At 42.1% G+C, this 22,003-nt stretch overlaps 1 protein-coding gene across 2 annotated transcripts; it reads right to left on the bottom strand.

Annotated features, from left to right (window-relative positions):
* Positions 1–154: 154 nt before the first annotated feature.
* Positions 155–21,596, bottom strand: ranbp2 (RAN binding protein 2). 2 transcript variants are annotated; one of them, XM_084545386.1, is made up of 29 exons: positions 21,230–21,596; positions 20,239–20,306; positions 20,035–20,146; positions 17,901–18,053; positions 17,417–17,647; positions 17,144–17,286; positions 16,775–16,970; positions 16,271–16,411; positions 15,821–15,980; positions 15,514–15,695; positions 14,877–15,076; positions 14,336–14,459; positions 13,684–13,845; positions 13,237–13,374; positions 12,688–12,819; positions 12,295–12,522; positions 12,069–12,152; positions 11,809–11,950; positions 11,633–11,694; positions 7,064–11,546; positions 5,465–5,641; positions 5,054–5,140; positions 4,706–4,881; positions 3,319–3,583; positions 2,895–2,990; positions 2,541–2,689; positions 2,175–2,448; positions 1,722–2,071; positions 155–1,345 (listed from the first exon to the last, which is right to left on the bottom strand). In XM_084545386.1, exons 1-29 carry the CDS (start codon positions 21,299–21,301, stop codon positions 1,040–1,042), a joined length of 9,093 nt encoding a protein of 3,030 aa, XP_084401512.1. In that variant the 5' UTR covers positions 21,302–21,596; the 3' UTR covers positions 155–1,039. The 2 variants fall into 2 exon arrangements, with proteins under 2 accessions (XP_084401512.1, XP_084401513.1); XM_084545387.1 differs by having other exon boundaries at positions 4,730–4,881.
* Positions 21,597–22,003: the final 407 nt, after the last annotated feature.

The raw sequence follows: 22,003 nt of genomic DNA, 5'->3' as shown, positions 1-22,003 counted from the left end.
GCCAGAAGTGGTACTACACCTTCATCAAACTACCTTTCCATCTATTGGTATTTCTTTGCATTTAGTTAAATAATTGTATCATCAGTCGTATCTATCAGTCTAATCGATTTAAATATTTTCTTTGTAAAGATTAAATACACTAAATCAACTGAAAATACTGCCATCAAGCTGTAGAAGCTATGAGTGGAGAACAAAGTTGGGGCCAACCGAGCATCATGGCCACCACACGTTTGGTGAGACTGCAGCGAGCAATCTGACAGAGACGGAACAATTAGAAGCACAACCATCTGTTACCTGTAAAGCAGTTTTATTTATTTATCAGCATAGTATTTTGGTACAACAAGCACCATTTCAACTTTTATTGTGATTATCTCAAACTATACATGTAATGGGATCCCCTTTGTAAAATTCAATCCAGAGCATCCAGCCACCGTCATTCCACAAGGAAACGCTATGAGGCGACTTTAGTTTACGTGGGCATTTATCTGCATTGTTCAGTCCATTTACACAAGGAAAAACCACCAGTGGCACCCTGCTGTAAAAATAAAGAGGCAGCATTTGAAGAGAAGGCAGGGGTTACAAGCCAATAGTTGCATTAAATGAACAACCACACCTTTTTAGTAAGACTTCTAGAAATGGGGAAAAACACCAGAGTGGGGCTTGTAATTAAGAACATGCAAGACAAGAAATGAACATTAAAAAAGTAGTCCATGTACAATTATACACACAAAATAAACATATGATGAGAATTTATTGACAGTTCATAAAGACGTAAGTGCAAAAGCCTCCTCCCACATACTACTACACCACGTTTCCCATTCGCGACAACATTACCTAACAGCAAGATAATTCTAATTCCAGCCTACTGGGGACAGGTTTCAGTGATCCTATAGGATAATAAGATCTTATGATCAGTGCCTAAACTCTAAGGATTTGCTTTTAGCATGAGGGTATGCACTGCACAAGGAACACACTGTTATCTTTGTTGGCCCTAATAACCTCAACCAAGCTGGAAATCTTGCTCATATTATTTAAAAAGCTACAACTGTCCACACTCTGTGATGACGAGCTTCTTTGTGGGAACGCCCCCCTTTGTGCCCAGCTCTCCCATCTGTTGCACCACATCCATGCCATCGCGGACCCAGCCAAAAGCCACGTGTTTGAAGTCCAGGTGTTCGGCTTTCTTCAGGGTTATGAAGAACTGAGAGTTGTTGGTGTCGCGGCCACGATTCGCCATCGACAGAATTCCCGAGCCCGTGTGGCGAACGTCAAAGTTCTCATCCTCAAACTTCATGCCGTAGATGGACTTGCCTCCCGTGCCATCGTTTTTGGTGATGTCACCACCCTAAAACACCAATGGGAGGCTTCTTAGTCATGTTATATGTAGATCTGCTATTAATAAACTGCTTTCTTTCCTACCTGTGCTCCAGTATTGATTTGATATAATTATAAATATAACACAGTACTGCATTAATCAAAAGATTTTAACAGTGTACTCTCCAAGCATGAATGTGCAGTATCTAAACCCATTCTTACACCAAAGAAGAATACACCAAACGATCTGAGAAGTTATATGAGGAAGCATTTCCAAATCAAAGATGAAAGTATTACTGTATGCATCAGTGCAGTAGAATTAACGCTTTAGTGGATCATGAAATAAGTTTCCTTTTTATTTTAGAATATTTAAAACTGTAGTCTTCTTATCTTGATGAATCACTTACCTGACACATGAACTCTGGTATGACCCTGTGGAAGATAGAGTCCCGCAGCCCGAATCCTTTCTCGCCGGTACAGAGAGCCCGGAAGTTCTCCGCAGTCTTGGGGACAATATGGGAGAAAAGCTCTATCGTAATGGTTCCCAGCGGCTGGCCGTCAGCTGCCACTGTGAGGAACACCTGCGGGTTAGTGTCTCTGGAGTGCTCTTGAACTCTGGACATGTGTGGTGAGGAGATGCACGAAGCATCAGTTTGGCCAGTGCGGCTCTGACACTCGCAGAAGGTCTTCTTGAAGGATTCCGCTATCTCAGGGGTTTTGAACTTGGCTGCCAGCTGCTCCACTGCACCATCACCGTCTGACGGGGGCAGAGAAGACACCATCAGAGGGATTTAAGGGAAAATTAAGACATACAAGGCGATTGGTTTAAAACCGTGCAGATATAATGGCTTCATATCTACCTGAGTAGTCGGTGGCAGTCCAGATGAGTGCGTTCGCTGAGGCATTCATGGGTTTAAGCTCCATCGCCTGGGAAATGGTGTGGTTGGCACAAACCCTCAGCACTTGTTCTCTTCTCATCAGGATTCGGTAGAAATGTTTGGCTGGGTGGTAGAGGATCTTGATGTCACCGATGCCTCGCTCCTTCCACTGGCCGAGGTCCCGGTCCCACCGGTACAGCTTGGTGCGCTCCTTAAACAGGATCTCCTCATCCTCCTCTCCGGACTTTGTCTCCACCTGATCCACACACACAAACCCAAGGGAGAGCTGTAGACCGGTACCTCTATCAATAGACTTCTATTTACTCTCTTGAAAAGACTAAAATGTACCTCAGGCAGGGATACGATAGGCTCAAAGTGAATGTCCACATTATTAGGAGCCTCTTCTTCATCACTTCCCTCCTCATTCTGCTTTGGTGCAGCAGACACTGCAGACCCAAACACTGATGCTCCAGCGTTAGCCCAGGAGAAATTAGAGTCTGTGTGAAGATGAACAGAACATATGGTCAAATGATTTCTTGATATGTTCCAAACCTGTGTCGCCTGGAAATACCAACGGAACATGTCACTGAGTCATATTTGTAACTGAACTGACACATCTAGCAAAGACGTAAACATGTGTATACGGCTTTAAGTCTGAAGCTTAACAAGACAACAGAAAGAATAGTTAATGCCGAAGCTAACCTTGTGATCCAAATGCGTATCCTTCTGTGGTTTGGGCCAGGTCGGCAAAAGAAAAGCCTCCCAACGAGTTGAAACCGAAGTTGGAGGAGTCTGTGGCTGGAGGAATAAAGTTATTAAATAGTAAGAAGAATTTTTTTCCCATCTTTCATATTCACCAAGACAAACATAGAGAATAGAAGATGATACTGATGCATTCTGATCATTTAAGATTTAAGTAACATTAGAACATATTATTTATCATTCCATAAAACAGCAAACAATGCTGTGTGCACATTCAATAAAATGTATAACAAAAGTATTAACAGAGAGGAAAAAAGAGAACCCTGAATGGTCCACACTCTTCATTTACTCAGAAAATGAGATGCATTCGTTCATAACTTAGAACCACAGCAGTGAAGACCGTGAAAGCAGAAGCCTTCTATACCTTGACTAGTTATTGTAGCGGTAGGCGTTGCGGTGTCGGTCACAACGTTTGACTCTGTCGCCGGGCTCTTCTTAGTCGACAGGTCAATGGGAGCACTGCCGGGTCGAGGTTCACTCAGAGACTCCGTTGGCTGGTCTGAGATCTGCTTGTCCGGCACAGATGTGCTGCCTGAAGCCTCTGCACCGCTGGATGATGGGCCTGATGGCTCTGCCGGGGCCTCGGCAGGGCTGCTGGAGGACTGGTCAGCTCTGTTTAACTGGGCAGCCTGAAAATTTAGGAATTCATTTCACATTATTCCTTAACTACACTAAACAGATTTTTCTTCACCAGGCCACTTGTGCGTGTCAATGAAATTGCTCAAATACAGGTCCAGTCAAATGCACCTGAACCACTGGTTTAAGAGCAATCATTATAGTATGATTGTAAAACTGACCACACTGAGTAATACCAACTTATTAAGCCAAAGAAAAATAAAAGACATACATTAATTCCTGTTGAGTATTGTAGGGGTTGTACCGACTAGTCGACTTCACTGCTGTGCTAATACGCTGTAAGTATGAAGTTGACTAGTCACCAATCACGTGACAATAACAACACGGACGCCTCCGAGAAGACAGCTGAAGAGCCCAGTGGGTCGTTGCAGCAAACTAGCAACGGTTCATCAAGTGTGTGGAAGTACTTCACAGCAGTCAGTTAACAACTTCACCAAACGTCCTGCAGTAACGGAGTGAAGGAGGCTGCAAATCTACAAGTTGAATTTCATTGTCTGAAGTTATGAGACCTTTAGCTGCTATATCCCTTTTTTTAAATCCAGGCTTTATCCTGTCTCACAACATGCTGTGAAGTACTATTAAATCTTATTGACAGTGTATATGTATTCAGGCTATACATATCTGCAGTATTGATGATAATGCTCAGTTCTCTTGTGTTCTTAAAACACGCTTTTCAACCACAGCAACAATGTCAACTAATAGAAATGTCAGACTGATGGTGTTTATGATGTTGTCGTGGGCTACCACCAACAGCAGCCTGAGTTCAAGCGCCAGTAAACTTGCAGAAAAGCCTCCATAGCTTCTTTTGTGTGAGATGCTACAATATGTATCCAGGTCAAGATCACAGATTACATTGTTCCAAAGCATTACTTTCTATTTTTTTCATGTGTGACGTGATCAACTTGTCGACGTCTACTTGACTTTCACCACATATAATCGACTTTAAAGAACAGGAAGTCATTTAACCCCTAATCAGTAGCCATGCTGGCCATTTCTAATAAAAGTAATAAATGCTTCAAATGACTTTTGGCCAGTTTCTAAATATGGTGTGCTTTCAGGATTTGAATTATTATGTGATAAAACTCAATGCCCTATCTATGAGCTGTGTCCATTACCAGGACTTGGTGTGCTTTGCGGACCTCTGTCTCAAAGTCTTCAGGCTTATCATGGTCAGGGTCGCTGTCTGTGGTGCTCAGTCCACAGAAGAAGGTGGGTGGAAGCTGGAGGCTCTTGGCCTTCTCCTCCTCCTCTGGTGTCGGCTTCTTCTCCCACACCACCTGGCAGTCAGGCTCTGCATGAAACACACACAAGACTAGAATTAGACAATGACTGGTATGTGACATGAGCACTAGATACTCACAAAATCCACTTTTAGCCTAGACTTATATGAAAATGCTTTTATCTATCTCAAAATGCTAGCAAAATGAATTCAATCAGTATGTGACAGGGTATGACATACGTACCATCACCACAAGCTGCAGCCTTTTTCTCAGGAGGATCAGGGTAGAGTTTTCCATTCAAGGCTTTCACTGCAGACTCGTAGTCTTCATCTGAAAGTTTAGAACAGTTTAAGACATATTGCTCTTACATTACAGGTCTATTTACCAAAAAAAAAGAAGAAATATCAAATCCTCGACAACTTGGACAAAGCCAGTGGTCATGAACGTGTGACACTTTAACAGCTTTGCAGGTTTTATTAATATTTTGGTATCATGATAAGATACAACAGCATTTAATATTTACAATAATGTGCAACCACATTTCGATTTAATAAAATAATCTGGTAGTAAATTATGAAAAAGTATTACTTTAAAATTTGGTCACATGTTTATCAACCTATTGCAGTTAACCACGTTTACATCTCACGGTCTCACCATCAGTTTGATCGTCGCTGGTGTAGCCTGGTTCATTCTGGTAGCAGAAGAAGGTGAGAGGCAGCTGGAGTTTCCTGGCTAGAGCCGCCTGTTCAGCAGTGGGTTCCCTGACATACACAACCTCCACGTCAGAGTCGTCATCTGACCCCGCACTGCCTCCTTCTGCCTGGGAGGACCCTATGATTGACAGAGTAGAAACAACAATACGAAGTCAGACTGGGAAGACGATGCTTAGATTCATTTCCTTCACAACCAGAGATGTTAGACACACTCGCTTACACACACGCACGCACACACGCACACGGGTCATGCACAGCAATAATGAACAGCATGCATTTGATTAACAACAGTGAGAGACAAGTTGGAAGAGCATTTCTGTTTGGTCTCTATGCTCAACGCTTACTGTGGACACATGGTTGAGTAACATTAAACAGCATAAATACCTGAGCTTATTAGAACCCTAATCAGGTTTTGCTGAGGTGCACATCGCAGGCGGAAACAGAGTTACATTTCATGCTGTTGCTACATTTGCAGCACTAAAAATGGCATGAGTGACGTTTGCATAGTGCATTCCTCCCTGAAGGAACACCCTCTGCTCTCAGCTCACCTTTCAGAAGACATTCAACTGATGCCCTGATGCTATTCACAACTCTGCTTTGATTAGTTTTAATGGCAATGGGATTCCGATAATGAAAGTCTACCTGGTTGTTAACCATCGCCACATTTAATCTCAGGACAAATAAAGTATCTATCCATCTATCTATGGTTAATGGCAGTTTTATTTAAAAATCCAACACAGATTCGTCAGGTGACATAGATATTCATCACATCATTACTGAGTGAAATTATTAAACTGTCATTACAGACCTTTTCCACCATAGCCCTGATTAATCTGCAGCTAGAAGTCCAAGACAGACTTTTAGATTTAGATTTCTTTTAGTTTTTTTAAGGCTCACTGCGTTAGGTAGATATGGTGCTGTTTCAGGTATTATAATGTCCTATATCATCTGGACAAAACAAACTGCACCTCCACACACTGGACATGCAACACAGTAGCTTCAGTTTTTTTCCACTCCGTGCATCCAGGTTATTTCTTTTTGGTAGTAATGGCCAGCCAAGTGAAAGCTGAGAAGTGTTAACACACACTGCAGTGATTAGAGTACCTGGGGATTCAAATTGGGTGGTTGATGTGCTGGTCCAAAAAGCCATTGGGTTATCTTTGAAAAGCCTAAAATCCAGCCCTAAAGGATGATGAGTTGTTGGGCGAAGAGAAACTAATTGTGAGGCCGGTGTATTATCAGAAAACAATGCCAAAGTTGTTAAAAGGTGTAATACTACGAGTGTGTGTTTTAACTAAATGTACAGGTATACCTTACATGTGATTAACCAAAGTACATATAAAGTGGAAGTATGAGGAGGGAATGTAAACTCTGATATTTATACAGCTTCCATCATACTTCTGTCCAACTGAAATAATAGAGCAATGAGGTGCAGACAACAGCAGATAGAGGAATACAAATAAATAGAAACAGCTACACATATACCAATTTAAAACAGATAATGTTTTACAACAGGTAATGTTTCACAAGGACTTTTTACCTTTATCTGGGATTTTAAAGGCAGGAGCTGCAGGTGAAGTCCTGGCAGGGCCTCCAGACCCTTTGGCTTTCAAACCAGATGCAGATTCCTCAGTTTGAGAGGGAGATTTAGGACTGCCAAAAATCTTCTGAAGGGTATCGGTGCCAAAGACAAACTTTGGGGGAGACACCACACTCTTTGATGGATTGACTGGACTCGGAGACCCAGCTGGACATGGCCTACTGTCAGGAGAAAGCTCTGTACGTTCCTTTGTTGTCTCCTCCAAAACAGCAATGGCTGCCTTTCCACATACCGTAGGTGTAACAACCTTTGCTGATCCTGAAGTTCCACTGTCTTGTGGGGCGGCAACTGTAGATGTCACTGGAATCATGAGTTCTGCTTTTTCTTGTGCAACTTTGGCCTCATCAAAGACTTGTTTGAATGTATTCGCAGTGTCCTGCAGCTTGAATCTCACAGCCAGCTGCTCAATATTACCCTCTCCTACTTCAGCAAAGTCCATGGCACTCCAAACCCAAGCCTTCTCTGCACCCTTCATAGGTTCCAGCTTCATGGCTGCTGTGATCCAGTGGTTGGCACAGATCTTGAGTACCTGGTCTCGTCTCATTATCAACCTCACTCGCTTGGTATCAAAATTCTGCAGTATCTTGAGGTCGCCAATACCCCTCTCCTTCCACTGTCCTAGTTCTTTGTCATAGCGATACAGTTTTGCTCGGTGACTGAACACTACTTGTTCATTTTCCTCTCCGGTGGAGATCTCTACCAAATCCGGCAAGGGGACCACAGGTTCAAAGTACTGGCCATCCCTCTCCTCATCCTGGGTTACATCCTGCTCATCATCAGTACCCACTGAAGCTCTGCTCTGGTTAAGCTTGGCAGGCGATTTGGAGGGGCTGATGCCAGGTTGGAAGCTGAAACTGAACCCGCCAGTGGATTCCCCAAAACGGAAAAGGTTCTTTCTCACGGGGCTGCTGGCAATGGGGGAGGCATAGATGGAGGAGTCAGCAGTATCATCTAAAGCCTCTCCTCTGAGGTCATAGTTATCCCACTCCAAGGTGGGGCCGGTTGTTTCAGCATGAGGCTTGATAACAAGACTTGAAACATCACTGGATGTTGTATTGTCTCCTTGGGCGTCATCGTCTTTGATCTTAGTTTTCTGATCTGTCAAGAATGATCTTAAGTCTTTCAAACCAGACTTCATTTCCTCTGCTTTCTTAATGAGATGCGCTGTTCTGCCTGTGTCAACCAGCTTGTGAGGTGTTTGTAAGGGGATATCTAAGAGAAGTCTCTGACACTCTTCAAACTTTTCCTTAAATTCCTCAGCAAGCTCGGGGCTTTTAAATTTGGCAGCCAACTGTTCAAGTTTGGCATCTCCATCAGAGAAGTCATTGGCCAGCCAAATCCATGCTTTGTCTGAGCCTGACAGTGGCTTAAGGTTCATTGTGGTGGTGATCCAGTGGTTGGCGCACACCTTCAGAACTTGTTCTCTTCTCATCAGCACCCTTAGCCGACCATTGGTAGTGTTTTTAAGGAATTTCAGGTTTCCCACGCCGCGCTCTTTCCACTGACTGGAGCTGGTGTCAAATCTGAACAACTTTACACGCTGAGAATAAAGAACCTGTTCATCCTCCTCTCCTGTTACCAGGTCCACCTTGTCAGGCATCTGCACCACTGGTTCAAACTGGATATCATCATTTTCCTCAGTTTTGTACATGTCATCCTCGTCCTCATTTAAAGCTTCAGTCTTGGTCGGGGTTGCCTGGAATGATGAGAACACCTGCTGACCAGCCCCAGAGAAACCTGTGAAGTTGGGATCATTCTGGCCGAACTGGAAGTCCCCTCCAGTTGATTCTGCCAAGTCTGCAAAACTGCAAGAATCAGCTTTTCCAGAAATTAATGGATTTTGATCTTGTTCTGTTTGGCCCACTGATGGCGTAGATGCATTTTCTGTCTCCTTGTGTTTGTCAGCTATGCTTTTAAGAAAACTGGAGGCTGATCCTGATGCTGGTTGAATATCAGTTGAGGGGGTTTCTTTTGCAGAGTCCTCAATGCCAAACTTGAATCCACCAGCTGGAATGGGCATTGAGAAAGAGAAGCCTGAGGAACTAGTGGCACTAGATCCAGATGGAGGAGCTTCAAACTTAAAAGAAGAGGCTACACTTTTTTCTTTGTTTTGACCAAACTGAAAAGCACTGCCACTTCCAAAAGGCATCGTAAATCCAGTGCCAGCAGGCTGATTTGAGGAAGTTCCAAAGCTAAAGTTGAAGTTGGAAGCTGAGGCTGAAGAACTCATGCTGCTTGTGCTTTTAGCATCGGGATTCGGGGTTTGACAGGATACACATTTACTGGCAGAGGCCTTATTTCTCACCAGACAAGTGTCACAATCCCATTCTCCATCCTTCTTGCCAAATATTGCCTCCAAAGAAGGATTCTCATTTGGTTCTTGACAGGAAACGCATCTGGCTGCTGATGCATCATTTCTGACCAGGCAGGCATTGCAGTCCCACTGCCCATCTTTTTTTGCAGAATCTGTCCAAAATCCTGCTGGCAGTTTTGGTGCTACCGGAGCCACGTCTTTTGATTTAGCAGCAGGGTTTGTGCTATTACATGCGACACATTTATCAGCAGAAGCTTCATTTCTTACTTCGCATACCTCACAGTCCCATTGCCCAGGCTTCTTGCTAAACTGGGCCCCAAATCCAGAGGCAACAGCAGTTGCAGGAGGCTGCAAAGCAGGTGGGTCTGCAGCTGGTGCAGGTGGGTCTGCAGCTGGTGCAGGTGCAGTTGTTTTAACTGAGGTTTTAAAAGTTTTACAAGAAACACAACTGCCTGATGAGGATTCATTTCTTGTGGAACATGTCTGACATTCCCACTGTTCTGTTTTTTTTGGAAACTCGGCCCCAAAGCCAAAACCAAAAGCACTGGGCACTGTGTCAGCAGGTTTTGAAGAGCTAATGCCAAATGTAAATGAAGAGGGTACAGAAGCTCCAAAAGCACCAAATCCAGTAAATGCAGGGCCAGAAGTACTTGGTTTTGATGAATCAGTACCAAATTTGAAAGTAAATGGACCGGCTTTGGTTTCACCGGTGGCCTGAATGTCTGGTTTTGAAGTAGACTTTGGATTGGCAGTTTGACATGCAACACACCGCATATCGGTGGGTTTATTTCTTACACAGCATACACTGCATTCCCATTCTCCTTCTTTAAGTGCAAACTGGGCTGCCAGTGATATGGAATCTTTTAAGCTTTCTTCCTTCTTCTCCGGCTGATTGTGCTTTTCTGGTGATTTGAGTAGAACTTTCTGTGCTTCCTCAAACTTAGCTTTGAAAAGTGATGCCTCATCTACGGTTTTGAAACGGATGGCCAGCTGTTCGGGCTTAGGCTCTTCGTCTGCATAATCAATGGCATTCCATACCCAGGATTTGTCAGAAGCCGCGTTTGGTTTCAGTAACATATCAGCAGTGATATAGTGGTTTGCACAGATTTTAAGCACCTGCTCCCTTCTCATTAAGAGGCGAACCTTTCCTTTAGTACTGTGTTTCAAGATTTTAACATTGCCGATACCCCTTTCCTTCCATTCTTTTGTCTCGGTGTCAAATCGATACAACTTTGCCCTGTTGCAAAACATTTCTTCCTCTTCCTCCTCCCCTGTTTTTACATCTACTTTATCAGGAAGAGGTACAATGGGTTCAAAGTGAGGCCCATCTTCATCTTCCTCAACATGTGTGCTGTCATTGTCGCTCTCGATCGCCTTTTCCTGCTCTGGTGCAGACGTGACTGCCCCAAACACTGGCTCCCCAAATTTAAAAGGCTGCCCCACCTTCCCAAACAGACCTCCAGTGGCTGTGCTCTGAGGCGCATCAACAACTGAGTAGCCAGTAACACTTTTATCGCCAAAGGTGAAGATGCCCGGTTTGCTGGGGGGCTGGTCTTGAGCTGGAAGCTTCTCCGAAAAAGGATCTGTTTTAGCGGGCATGTCGGATGTTAAAAGACCAAGCAAACTTTCACTATGTTTGGCTTGGGAAGCAGAGAAAGTGAAATCCCCATCATTGGATTTAAAGTTGGAGTTGAATTTAAAAGCAGCTGAAGGCGTAGAATGGGCAACTGCCCCTGCTCCAAAACTAGGCACTCTGGGGACTTCAGCAGGGGCCTGCTGGCTGAAGGAGAGCTTCCCAAAATCCATAGGGTTTCCCTCAATGCCTTTTGGGGGCTGAACAGGGACTATAGATGGCTTAGTGAAGTAGCCAGGTTCGGGTAGGGGAGGGTTTGTAGTTTGTTGGGTAACACTCTGGCCATAATATTCTTCACTATATGGGGAAAGAAGACTCGTGGCTGGTGATTCAAACCGCAGAGGGGCACCAAAGACTTGCTCTTGTGGAGGGTAGATACAGGGTGGGGCTGTTTGCAATGGAGGTGTGTGAGTGGGCGGCTGGTAGGCATACATATGCTGTTGAGGTGGAATACGGTTCACACTATACATTGGACCCTGTGTGAAAGAAAATCAAAATTAAATGTCACTTAAGATACTCTGCACAAAATTATTTATATAAACTAATGTTATACGTCAATTACCTTGGTGGGGGTTACATAAGCTGGAGACTGGTTGTAGTACACAGAGGGGCCTGTTGTGGCAACTTAAAACAGACATGTATATAAAGATCAGTTAATGGTTTCTGTCCAGTACATGAAGATATAATGATGGAATTACACAGCTTTAAACATGTTCTATTTCTGTGTAGGATACTTACCAGTTAGGGGCGCCCCATGGTAGGACTGGACTGGGGTAAAAGGTTCCTGCAGGCCCTCAGCTCCGTAGGTCTCTCCATACATCTTATGATGAGGAGAGCCTGCGTTCCCTGAGGAGTTGTGTCTCAGGTCATGAACCTCATTCTGCAAAACAAGGGATCAATAAAAATCTTAAAAAACAAACAAAAAAACATTTGAGCAATAATTTAGAGCAATCCATGTTCAACAATATTATTAAAATTGCTTAATCTCCAATTCCGACCTTGAGGGCTTCTACTTGCTGGCACAGCATCTGAAGGAGACTTTTCTGGTCCTCCACCCAATGAGGTGGTGTCTTGGGAGAAATCTGAAGAACAGAGGTCAATGAATGACAGAATGTTAGATGTGTGGACAAACAAAATCCGCACTAAATACAATGTAACCCTATATAAAAAGTAAAAAAAACTGAGAAGGTCTTCTTAACAGCAGCCAATAATATCTGGACCTACCAGTCGTTTGGAAGGAGATACAATGCTTTTGTTGGGAGAAGGAGTGGAAAACTTAATGTGGGATATTGTTGCACTGGTTTCTGTGGGATGAGCAGGGCTTGAATGTGCGGGTCCCCTTCGACCCTCCTCCTCCTTCTCGTCCTCTTCATCCATGGCCTCCCCAGTCTCCCCCAGCTGCTGGTTTACATCATTCAGAAGGTCCACAACCTCCTCCATGGACACGGGCAGCTGGACAGAAAAAGAGGGCAATCCATACTCAGCCACAAACGTCACATTCAACAATGCAAAAAAACAAAAAAACAAAAAACAAAAACAACATTGCACAAACAATGTGTTTGTATTAAACATCCACTGTGATATTCTATGTTGCTTGTGATGTTGTGAAGGACTTGCCTTCTCAATGTCATCTGCATTGGCATTGTAGATCTTAGACAAGTAGGTCCTGAATTTTCTCAGAAAAGTGATGCATCTATCTTGAGTCTCCTCAACCCCATTGCTGGCCTCCTCTGACAGCCTCTGATAGATCTGCAAAGAAATCGTCGCACATTACAGAAAACAAAAACTGAAAGACAAGCGCAGACATAAGGAGCACGACATAGAATATGAGATATGCACTAATCTGATATTACACAAAATTTGATCTGAGTAAATTTTAAGTTGTGATACAGATAGGCACTTACACTTTTTTACCAAAATGTTACCAAGATTGGAAAATGCAGTGAAAAAAACATACTGTCAGTGAAAACAGAACTGATTCAGTGCTTTTTTATTAACTCATACAATTCCTAAGAACTATGGCAGATTCAAAAATTGTTGTCTGTTATGGTTATCTCCTCTGTGTTATGTTGTTAGTCCTTCTAGTACGAGTCATACACTCTACAAAACTAAAACTGGATTCTTGAATTTGTAATAAATGGTAAAAGATGAAGTTATCAGATTTACCTGAGCTAAATGCCAGATGGATGACATGTTATTGATGGTTTCCAAGGTAGCGATGGCCTCCTCTGTTTTGCCTTCAATGTCAAGGAGAGCTGCATAAGCTATTTTGGCTTCCTCTTCATAACCTTTCACAGAAGAAACCTAAAAAGAAAACACAGTTATACGGTCCGGCCCTTAAATCTAATATAATAGCTACAAATAAAATGATACATGAATAATAATAATAAATTGCACACTACAGGATGTAACCACAATAAGATAAACCACACACAGTAATTCATAGTATAAAAAGAAACAAACAGTTGACATAACAATTGCTTGTAAGAGGCAAGTTCAAAGACAATAATCATTGGAAAGTACAGTCAAAATCTTCCAGATGGTTAGAGTTAGGACGAGCCTTGAGGATAAAGATGACTACATTCAAAATGAATCCATGACAAAAGTAATAACCTGAATATCTTTGGAAGGAAAGTGTATAAAGAGGGGTTCGAGGGGTTCTGGTATACTGCGTCTGTTTCTGATCTTCTCCAACAGTGGGAGGACAACTTTCCAGTAGTGCACACTGCGTCCGATGTACTCCTTCTGGTCGTAGTACGAGTTCAGTCCATCACCCTGTGTTGTTAAACATACCGACACAGCAAATGTCAGAAAGAAGGTGAGCTTTATGTATTAGCTGAATGTAGGAATGATATACAGTACAATTCTGACCAGTCATTTTACACAGCCTACTATAAAATAATTAGACACATTTAACCAGAGAAGTGGCACATGTGGCAGTGAAGACATCCTAAACTTAATCCCGTTAAGCAGCTGTAGAGAGAGAGTGCCAGATACTGTGACACACCTGCCCCTTTCAGTCAAGGTGCTGGGTTACCTAATGCATTTTAAGCTGTCAGTGCAACTTGTCTGAGTTTAAAAGACTGTCACCATGTCACCAATTCAGCAATGTTTTAAATGAAAGAAAGTTTTTGCAATGTTGATGTTCATGCAGCCTTTTCTATAAAAACAATTGGCATCATATGAGGTCCAGAACTTTGAGAAAAAATAAAATGTTTGTAAAACCACTGAGTTTGAGTGTATACATAAGAGTGTGTGTGTGTACCGTCTGGCTGAGACATTGAGCCCAGTGGATGGCAAGCGCTGGTTGAAGCCCATGTTTCTCTCCAGCCCTCAGAGTGCTCAGCCCATGCTGCACAATCATTCGCAGCTTGGCCGACATGCCAGGACTTCAAAAGCATGTATCAAAAAAACACAGAATATTAGGACTCTACATTAATGACGGTAAAAGGACAAAACAGACTGTATTGGCCGGTTCATGGCACTTACTGGAATGAGGAAAAATAAAACACATGTATTGTATTTATACAATTCATCCTTGTTGCTGTATGTCTCAATAGCTGAACATCTGGAACCGGCCTGCTATAGGGACAGTGATGATCACCAATAGAATATGATCCACTGCTAGTTGGCTGACTTAAAAACCAAAGTATTATATTGGGAGAAATAATTCATTATGTGTAATGTAAGACAAGGGCAAGTTTATATGTTTGCCAATGTAATGCCTGTTTAGTTTTAAGCCCAGTTTGGGATATTTGGTCTTTAAGTCTATATTCTATCTGGATGTCAGTAGCTTTGACACTCACGCTGCTCGTTTGTGAATGAGGCTGTAGATGGCATCCCACCACTCCCTCTGTCTGTCAGTGGTTAAGAGGCGGAGGAGAGGAAGAGGGAGGCAACGAGGCTCATAGAGCTGCTGCTGCTGCTGCTGATTCAGTCCACTGCTGATCTTCATCGTCTCCTGGAGCTGACAGTGACTACAGAACACCACACCACACAGAAACACCTGGATGGAGGGTTAGAGTTAGGGTTAGGGTTGGAGATGGAGAGGAATAATAATTTCAGGAACAACACAAGAACCGAGCAGCAAAATGTGAAAGCAGCAGTGCTCGAATGTCTAATGTTTAACTTCACAGGCATGCTTTAGTATCGAATTATAAATGTAAATAATTATATTAAAAAAACAACTACTGTAAAGTGTCAATACTTTGCATAAAATAAAAAAACAACTATTTAATGCCTTTTGACAAGAAAAAGAAAAAAGACCACTCTAAATCATTTAAACAAATGCAAGTCCAGAAGTATTTCTATAAGCAGGATGTCCAAGCAAAATAGTTCCCTCATTCATACATTTAATAACACTCTAGGGACATGCTGCAAATAGTCCTGCAGGTCTAGATCCCATGTTATGCTCATCCACCAAACCAGGTGATTCCACCTTACCTCTAGGTCCAACAGGCAAATGGACTCTGGTGCATTGGTGTCTAGTTTGGAGGTTTCCAGCGTCAGCCTGGGAAAGAGTTGCTGTAGCCAGTCCCGAAGAGCCGGTCTTTGGCCAGAAAGGGTCCACTGTAGGCCCAACCAGCTCAGATGTTGCAAATCCCCACTGTACAGCAGGATGGAGCCTACAGATTAAATAAAAGTTAACACAGATTGGGCGTAGTTACTAACTACTCATTGCAAGTTGCAAAAAAAACCTAAACTGAATAGATTTTTTTTTCTTTAATATTCAGACGGATTATTTTTTTACCCATGTCACATTTGGCTAGATGAGAGATCTCAGGAGCCATGGAGTTAATGGAGCGTATGTCATCGGTGGCAATAAAGGAAGACGCAGCGGAGGCTTGTGGACCCCACAAGAGTTCAAACAGAGAGTCTTGACCACTACGATTCCCAAAGGCCTCCACCACCTTCACATATAAAATAGGGAGTTATTACATCTGATAAATATACATGTACAGTATTCAATTATCACTGCAGTCTATGATATTGTGAAGCTAATACAGAAAACATTGTGGCAGCACTTAAATTGTTTGCACTTGCGTAAAATAGCGTATAAACTATGGTTGATAGTCAACCTAAACACAATCCAACATAAGATTATTTTATATATTATCATTCAGAGACAGAAAGCACTTTTGATGCCACATTGAAAAGGATAAAGTCTTTAAGGAAACTAAATCAGAATACAAAGACGGACCTCTCTGATTAAGGTTGATGAATCAGTGCTCAGATTGAGCAACATGTGTCCAGCCTGACTCTGTCGGTCACTGGCTAGGAGCTCCAGAAGCTGTGGGGCTGACTGGTCCCTTTTGGTCCCTTTTGCCTTTGGTCTGGGAACCTTGTGGAAGGACAAACAAAACAATCAATGTTTACTCAAATTAAATCTGTAAAAAGAGGACAAAGCCTGTCTGCATGAAATAAAAACAGCTTTAATAGAATTATAAAGTTTTTGTTTGTTGAAGGACTTGACAAATCGAGTCATTTCCAACTTATGCAACACCTACTTTTGTTAATGAAATTTAACACAATAAATAGAAAGAAAATGAACACAATAATCTAATTTGTAACACTTTTATATTTTCCAAATCAACATTAGCCATAAAATCCAAGTGTGTGGAGACTTATTAACGCATCTAGGGAGGGACTTTCACTTCAGTCGATCAAATGGACGGGTAGTTAGTGTCCGCTATTGAGTCAGTACCTGGTATGCCAGTAGGTAGCACAGAGCAGCCAGATCAATGACGGCCCTCCAGGTCTGTTGGCGATCCTGGGCCATTTTCAGCAGAAGTGTGGCGGCATGCAGATAGAGGTGACCTCTCATCTCCAAAAACACCTCACAAAGGTCATCTGTGTGCCGGCCGGCGACGCTGCTCAGTGTCTGCATAGCTTGGTCAAAACTACATACACACAGTTTCAAAAAAAAACAAAAAAACAAATATATTAAAAACAGAGCACAATGTTTCCTGTGTTTATGAAGATATGTTGGTGTAATTAAACCAACCGCTGTCTTCGTAGAAATATGTTGCTTTTCTATAGAATATGTATACAAACAGTCTAGGACCTGACCTACCTTCTGAGAGCATCTAGGCTGGGTTGCACATCGCTCTGGGAGAGTGTGATTCGCATCAGGCTGCAGTAAGCCAATAGCAGTTCTCTCTGGAGATGTCGACACATCTTCTCATTGCTAGAGATGCTGGGCTGAGCCAAATAATCCTGAAACAAAGGTCAAACATTATTTGATACTGTTTGAAGTAGAACATATTAGATTTATTTACTGGTCTATTCCTATGAGGTCTAAGACACTGTAAGCACCTGCTTATACTAAATTAAAAGCCATACTAACCTGCAGTGTATGCACCACAACAGTGTACCAGTCCAGACTGTGGCGCAGCAAGCCCCTCTTCTCGGCAGTCAGGCAGTGTTTAACAGCCTGATCCAGCCGACCATCCTGACAGAACAGCTGAACCAGCTTCACATTCACATGTGTGTCAGCTGGCCGAGCTGCCAGTTCGGTCTGAAGAAGGTCGAACAACCGGTTCCAGCCCTGCTGACCCTGACGACTTAAGAGACGCTCCTGCATCATGTGGCACAGATAAACCAAAATTAGGTCTTGTGGCTTCCCTTATTCTTATAATCAATGGGCACCATTTGCACGGATTGTGTGACCAATAAGAAAAATATTGTTCAATAAAAGCTATACAATTAAACTTAAGGCCGTAAAATGAAAGGGATAAAAACAGCAGGATGCGACTTTTGGTAAAATCAAAGTTCAAAACAGTTATCAGAGCCAGTGGGTAACAGAAGCACCAAAAGTAAAGCAGTCTCACCTTCAGGTTGAAGACCACTGGGTTCCCTGGCAACAGCTTTGCAGCTTTCTCCACCCAAAACTCTGCTCTGCTGTCACATTCCTCCTTACCGACCAGTAACTCAGCCACCTTCAGCACCAGGTCCCTCTGGGCTGGGTTCAAGTCCACAGAGCGCTAGATAAAGAGGTATGGTTAGGTATACAAAAGCCTGTAGACAAGCGATTTATCCAAAGGGCAAGGTTTCTAAAAACAGCATCCCAGAGGTGAAAGAAAGCTCTGCAAGGTTAATGTCATTTTTTTGTATACACATTTTATATTTCATTTTATACAATTAAGAAATCCTTACAGCTTCTGTTTTTTTTCTCCTTCTTTGTGCTAACAGAGAATAAAAACTCAACACCTCCTCTCATCCCTCCCACTGTAATAATTGAATGTTTTATTAAACCACAGACTGCTCTTATGCAAGACCAAACAGTGACAGCCTACACTGTAGTTACTGTACGATATATTAAAAAAACAATCTAATGGGAAATATTTGACAAGCGGAGGGAGTGTGAAAACTTGCAATAAAAAGACTGGAAATGTACACGGTATAATATCTAGATGGGCAACACTGACTTTGCACATTAGGCTCATGACATAATTGTTCCAATATGCAAACAAGATAACAATACTGGAAAGCAACTTCATTAAAGCGAGCATTAGTTAATTTCTAGAGCATGCAGTTATATTATTAGAACTTGTTAATGGATGTCTGGATGAAGCCGTCAACAACTCACTGCTGGCAGGTTTAACATTCCTGGGAAACTGTAAGTTTATGAGCTGCTTCTTGTGTGTGTGTGTAAGAGAAATCTAATAAACAATTCTTTACTGGAATCAATGAAAAACTTCACTTTGATGGATTACCTAGTAAGTGATAAAATACATTTCCAGTATCTGCATGTTTCCAATTCCACAGGAATAAACATTTAAAACCTTAGCTTTGAAAAATGATCCACAGGAACAAAAATACAGAATGTGTACAATAGATATGTCACAGTTCTCAATATAATATTAAACTGTTCAATTCAGCATTCATGGTCAAATATAAGCTTATGAATTTGACTTTTGCATATATTTCACAAGGAACGCCTCGATGTGAGTCAATAGCCAATCGCTATGAGCCAAAGTCAGGAGAAGCTGACAATACTTGCATCAGACTTCATCAATTAACTTGTTTTACAAGTGTCACCTACTCAAACAAACAGGTCTGCATCACCATCACCTAGCTGTATCATGGAAGCAGCATAGCCAAGCAGGTAACACTGGCATGCAATAAGCAACAGTCCCTCACTGATGCCTTCCATCACAAATACCCCATTTGTTCAGACAGACAAAAGAAATAACAAGGGAAACAGGGATGTTCATCGCAAAGGATTTTCAGCCAGTTCAGTGATTAGAGACATGTGTTACATATTACAAAGTACCCTCTTGCACATTTTTCTGCACAGATGTAATTCCCAACCTCTATGAAACAAAACGCAAAGGTATCGAAAGGAAATTGATGAAGGACAGAGCCTTGTTCTCACTACACACAGTTGGACCTCACAGGCAACCGAGAGTTACCTCACAGTGACAGTTTACTATATGAAGAGGGCAATATTCAATAGTCAAAGAAGCTACAATCTATGGCAAGGTCAGAAAAATAATGACTTATTCCTCACAAAACCACCACAGCCCACCTTGTTTTGACTGGGAAGCAACAATTATCAGCAAAATCGTTGCTTTCCCTGGTGTAGATAGTTTTAAAGTTTGCATTTAATATTAATTAAATTTAACTACTTACAAGGCACATGTGCACTTCCTACACAGGCATTCTACTACCAGCCAAAATACCTATTTATTTAATCCATCTGAATTGGTATACATTTGAACTGGTATACATTTATGACTCAGCTGTTTCATGGCCTGCACTGGCACAGCAGTTAGCTCTGCCAGTGCAGGCCACACCTCTCATAGCCTGGTCACTAGGGGTCATTTTACTTCCAAATGTTCACTCACTACCAAACGTGTAAGTAGTAACATGACATGCAGCTTTTGTAGACTGATTATCCACATTGTTCTATTCCTTTCAGGAAATAAAGTTTTTTAAAAAACATTTTGTTTATTTTTTTACCTTGTAACATCCTACTGCCTTGTTGATGTCTCCTTCTCTCTCATACAGCTGTCCAAGGAATTTATGAGCTTTTGGATCTCTCTCCTGGACTTTGAGATACTCTGATACATGCCTAGGACGAGCAAAAAACATGCAAAATTATAGCCCCTATAATAAGAAGCACTAACACATTTGATCAACATATATAGAATCTCACATGCTTACCTTTTGGCAAGATCATATTCCTTTGCTTCAAAGTACAATTTAGCAAATAAAAACCCTTTGACTGGTTTCTGTGGAAAGAAAACACATCAGTGGATCAGCATCATGAGGCAGCACTCATATGGTAAAAGTAAACCACACAGCCAACATGGTTCAAGGATTATCTCCTTCTAAGATTTGCTGCAAGGCTTGAACTAGGTTAACCGACTTCCATAGAGACAGGAACTGGAATAATTTAACCTTAGTGTTGAAAGTGACTTCACTGATGGCAATATAGGTATCCACTGTTGGTAGTATGACCTTACACACCCCCATCATTTGCCCGTTTATCCACAACCAAGCGTCTTGTTGTTGTACATGCTGTAGTGTGGCTGATCATCCTAATATTAGATAAACTAAACAAGTTGTCGTGAGAAAATTATTGTTCATCTTCTTGTCACCACGGTAAAAGAACATTAAAGTTAAGACACGATGTGCCAGTAAAGTAAGATCGGTTTATAGACAATCTAGTCAACTATTAACACGAAGCTAAAATTAGCAGATCTGTGAATAAGGTTTGGTGGGAAGCTACTAATACAAGGTGCCCGAGGTGATCGGTGTAAAGGCACAGTCCAGTCATGTTTTTTTTTCCAGATACGTGAAACTCCTGCTAGATACAGGAGTTAACGCTAAGTTAAAGCTAACTGCGTCGCGGCTACCTAGCTTATTAGCCGGGGCTTCGCTAACAAACCCATGCCGCGCATTTTCCGAACATAAAGGGGAGGACACGACGAGGCGTCATCATGCCGGTTAGCTAGCTTACGTCCCGATAGAAGGTAACGGTTAACAGAGGTTATACAAAAGATTGGATTTGAGCCAACGGATTTAAAACAACTCTAATTAAAACCAAACTGGTGTTAAGTGAACAAGTATCCAGGCTGTACCGGCTGGCTAACACATGTTGGTCTGACATGATGGCAGCCGCACGCTAACGTTAGCCGCGGGCTTAACTTACCTCTTTGAGTGAGGGAGAGGAACTCTGTACCGAGGAAACGTAGCGGTCCACTTCGGCCTTACTTCGCCGCATGGCTTACGACGTCAACGACTGTGACGCTTAGAGTAGCAGAAATTCACCAACTATTATAAAGCCGACATTAATATCAAGTCGTCTGTCACTTCGTAATGTCAACTCCCCATGGTGATATTGCGCAGTCTCAATACCGTCAAATGGCAGGAGGTCACGGGACCTCTTAACCAATGAGAACGGACTATTCAGTTGACGCACGTTATTTTGAAGGAGGGGTGGGCTCTCACTCTGTGGACCGGAGGCTCTATGTGTTTGTTGAAATCAGCCAATGGTTGAACTGGTGTAATCCAAACACTACACACATTATTCCATATAATCAATACACAATGAATATGTAGGTTAAAAAACATATATTATATTATCATGTATTAAACACACATATCGCCTTGTGGGTTCTTTTGAGTTCTGTAAAGATGCAACTTCCTTTTTTATCACTGTTTGTGTTTAAATAGTTAAATTGTTAAGTTGCAATACATGCGTTTAACCAGTATTATTTTCCAGGACCACTATTTTTAGCTAAGTCCAAATGTATCACTAGAAAAATCAAAAAGAAATCTGCAAATAAAAATAAATTCAAAACTATTTAAAAAGTGTAACTGATTATGTCTATTTAGCTAAAAAATAATCACCAAAACCAAGAACGATGCCAGTTAAGGCGACTTATTTGAAATCTGAGGAATCAGATATACTTTTGGGTGTCAT

The sequence above is a fragment of the Chelon labrosus genome (assembly GCF_963514085.1).
Source record: "Chelon labrosus genome assembly, chromosome: 5".
NCBI lineage: Eukaryota > Metazoa > Chordata > Actinopteri > Mugiliformes > Mugilidae > Chelon > Chelon labrosus.
This window is presented reverse-complemented; position numbering and strand designations above follow the sequence as displayed.

Excerpts from the sequence above, each read along its gene's own strand:
- ranbp2 (XM_084545386.1), bottom strand. The coding sequence starts at position 21,301 with ATGCGGCGAAGTAAGGCCGAAGTGGACCGCTACGTTTCCTCGGTACAG. Across the intron at positions 12,523-12,687 it reads ATGCAGATGACATTGAGAAG|CTGCCCGTGTCCATGGAGGA; the intron begins GCAAGTCCTTCA and ends TTTTCTGTCCAG. Across the intron at positions 11,695-11,808 it reads CCATGGGGCGCCCCTAACTG|TTGCCACAACAGGCCCCTCT; the intron begins GTAAGTATCCTA and ends GTCTGTTTTAAG.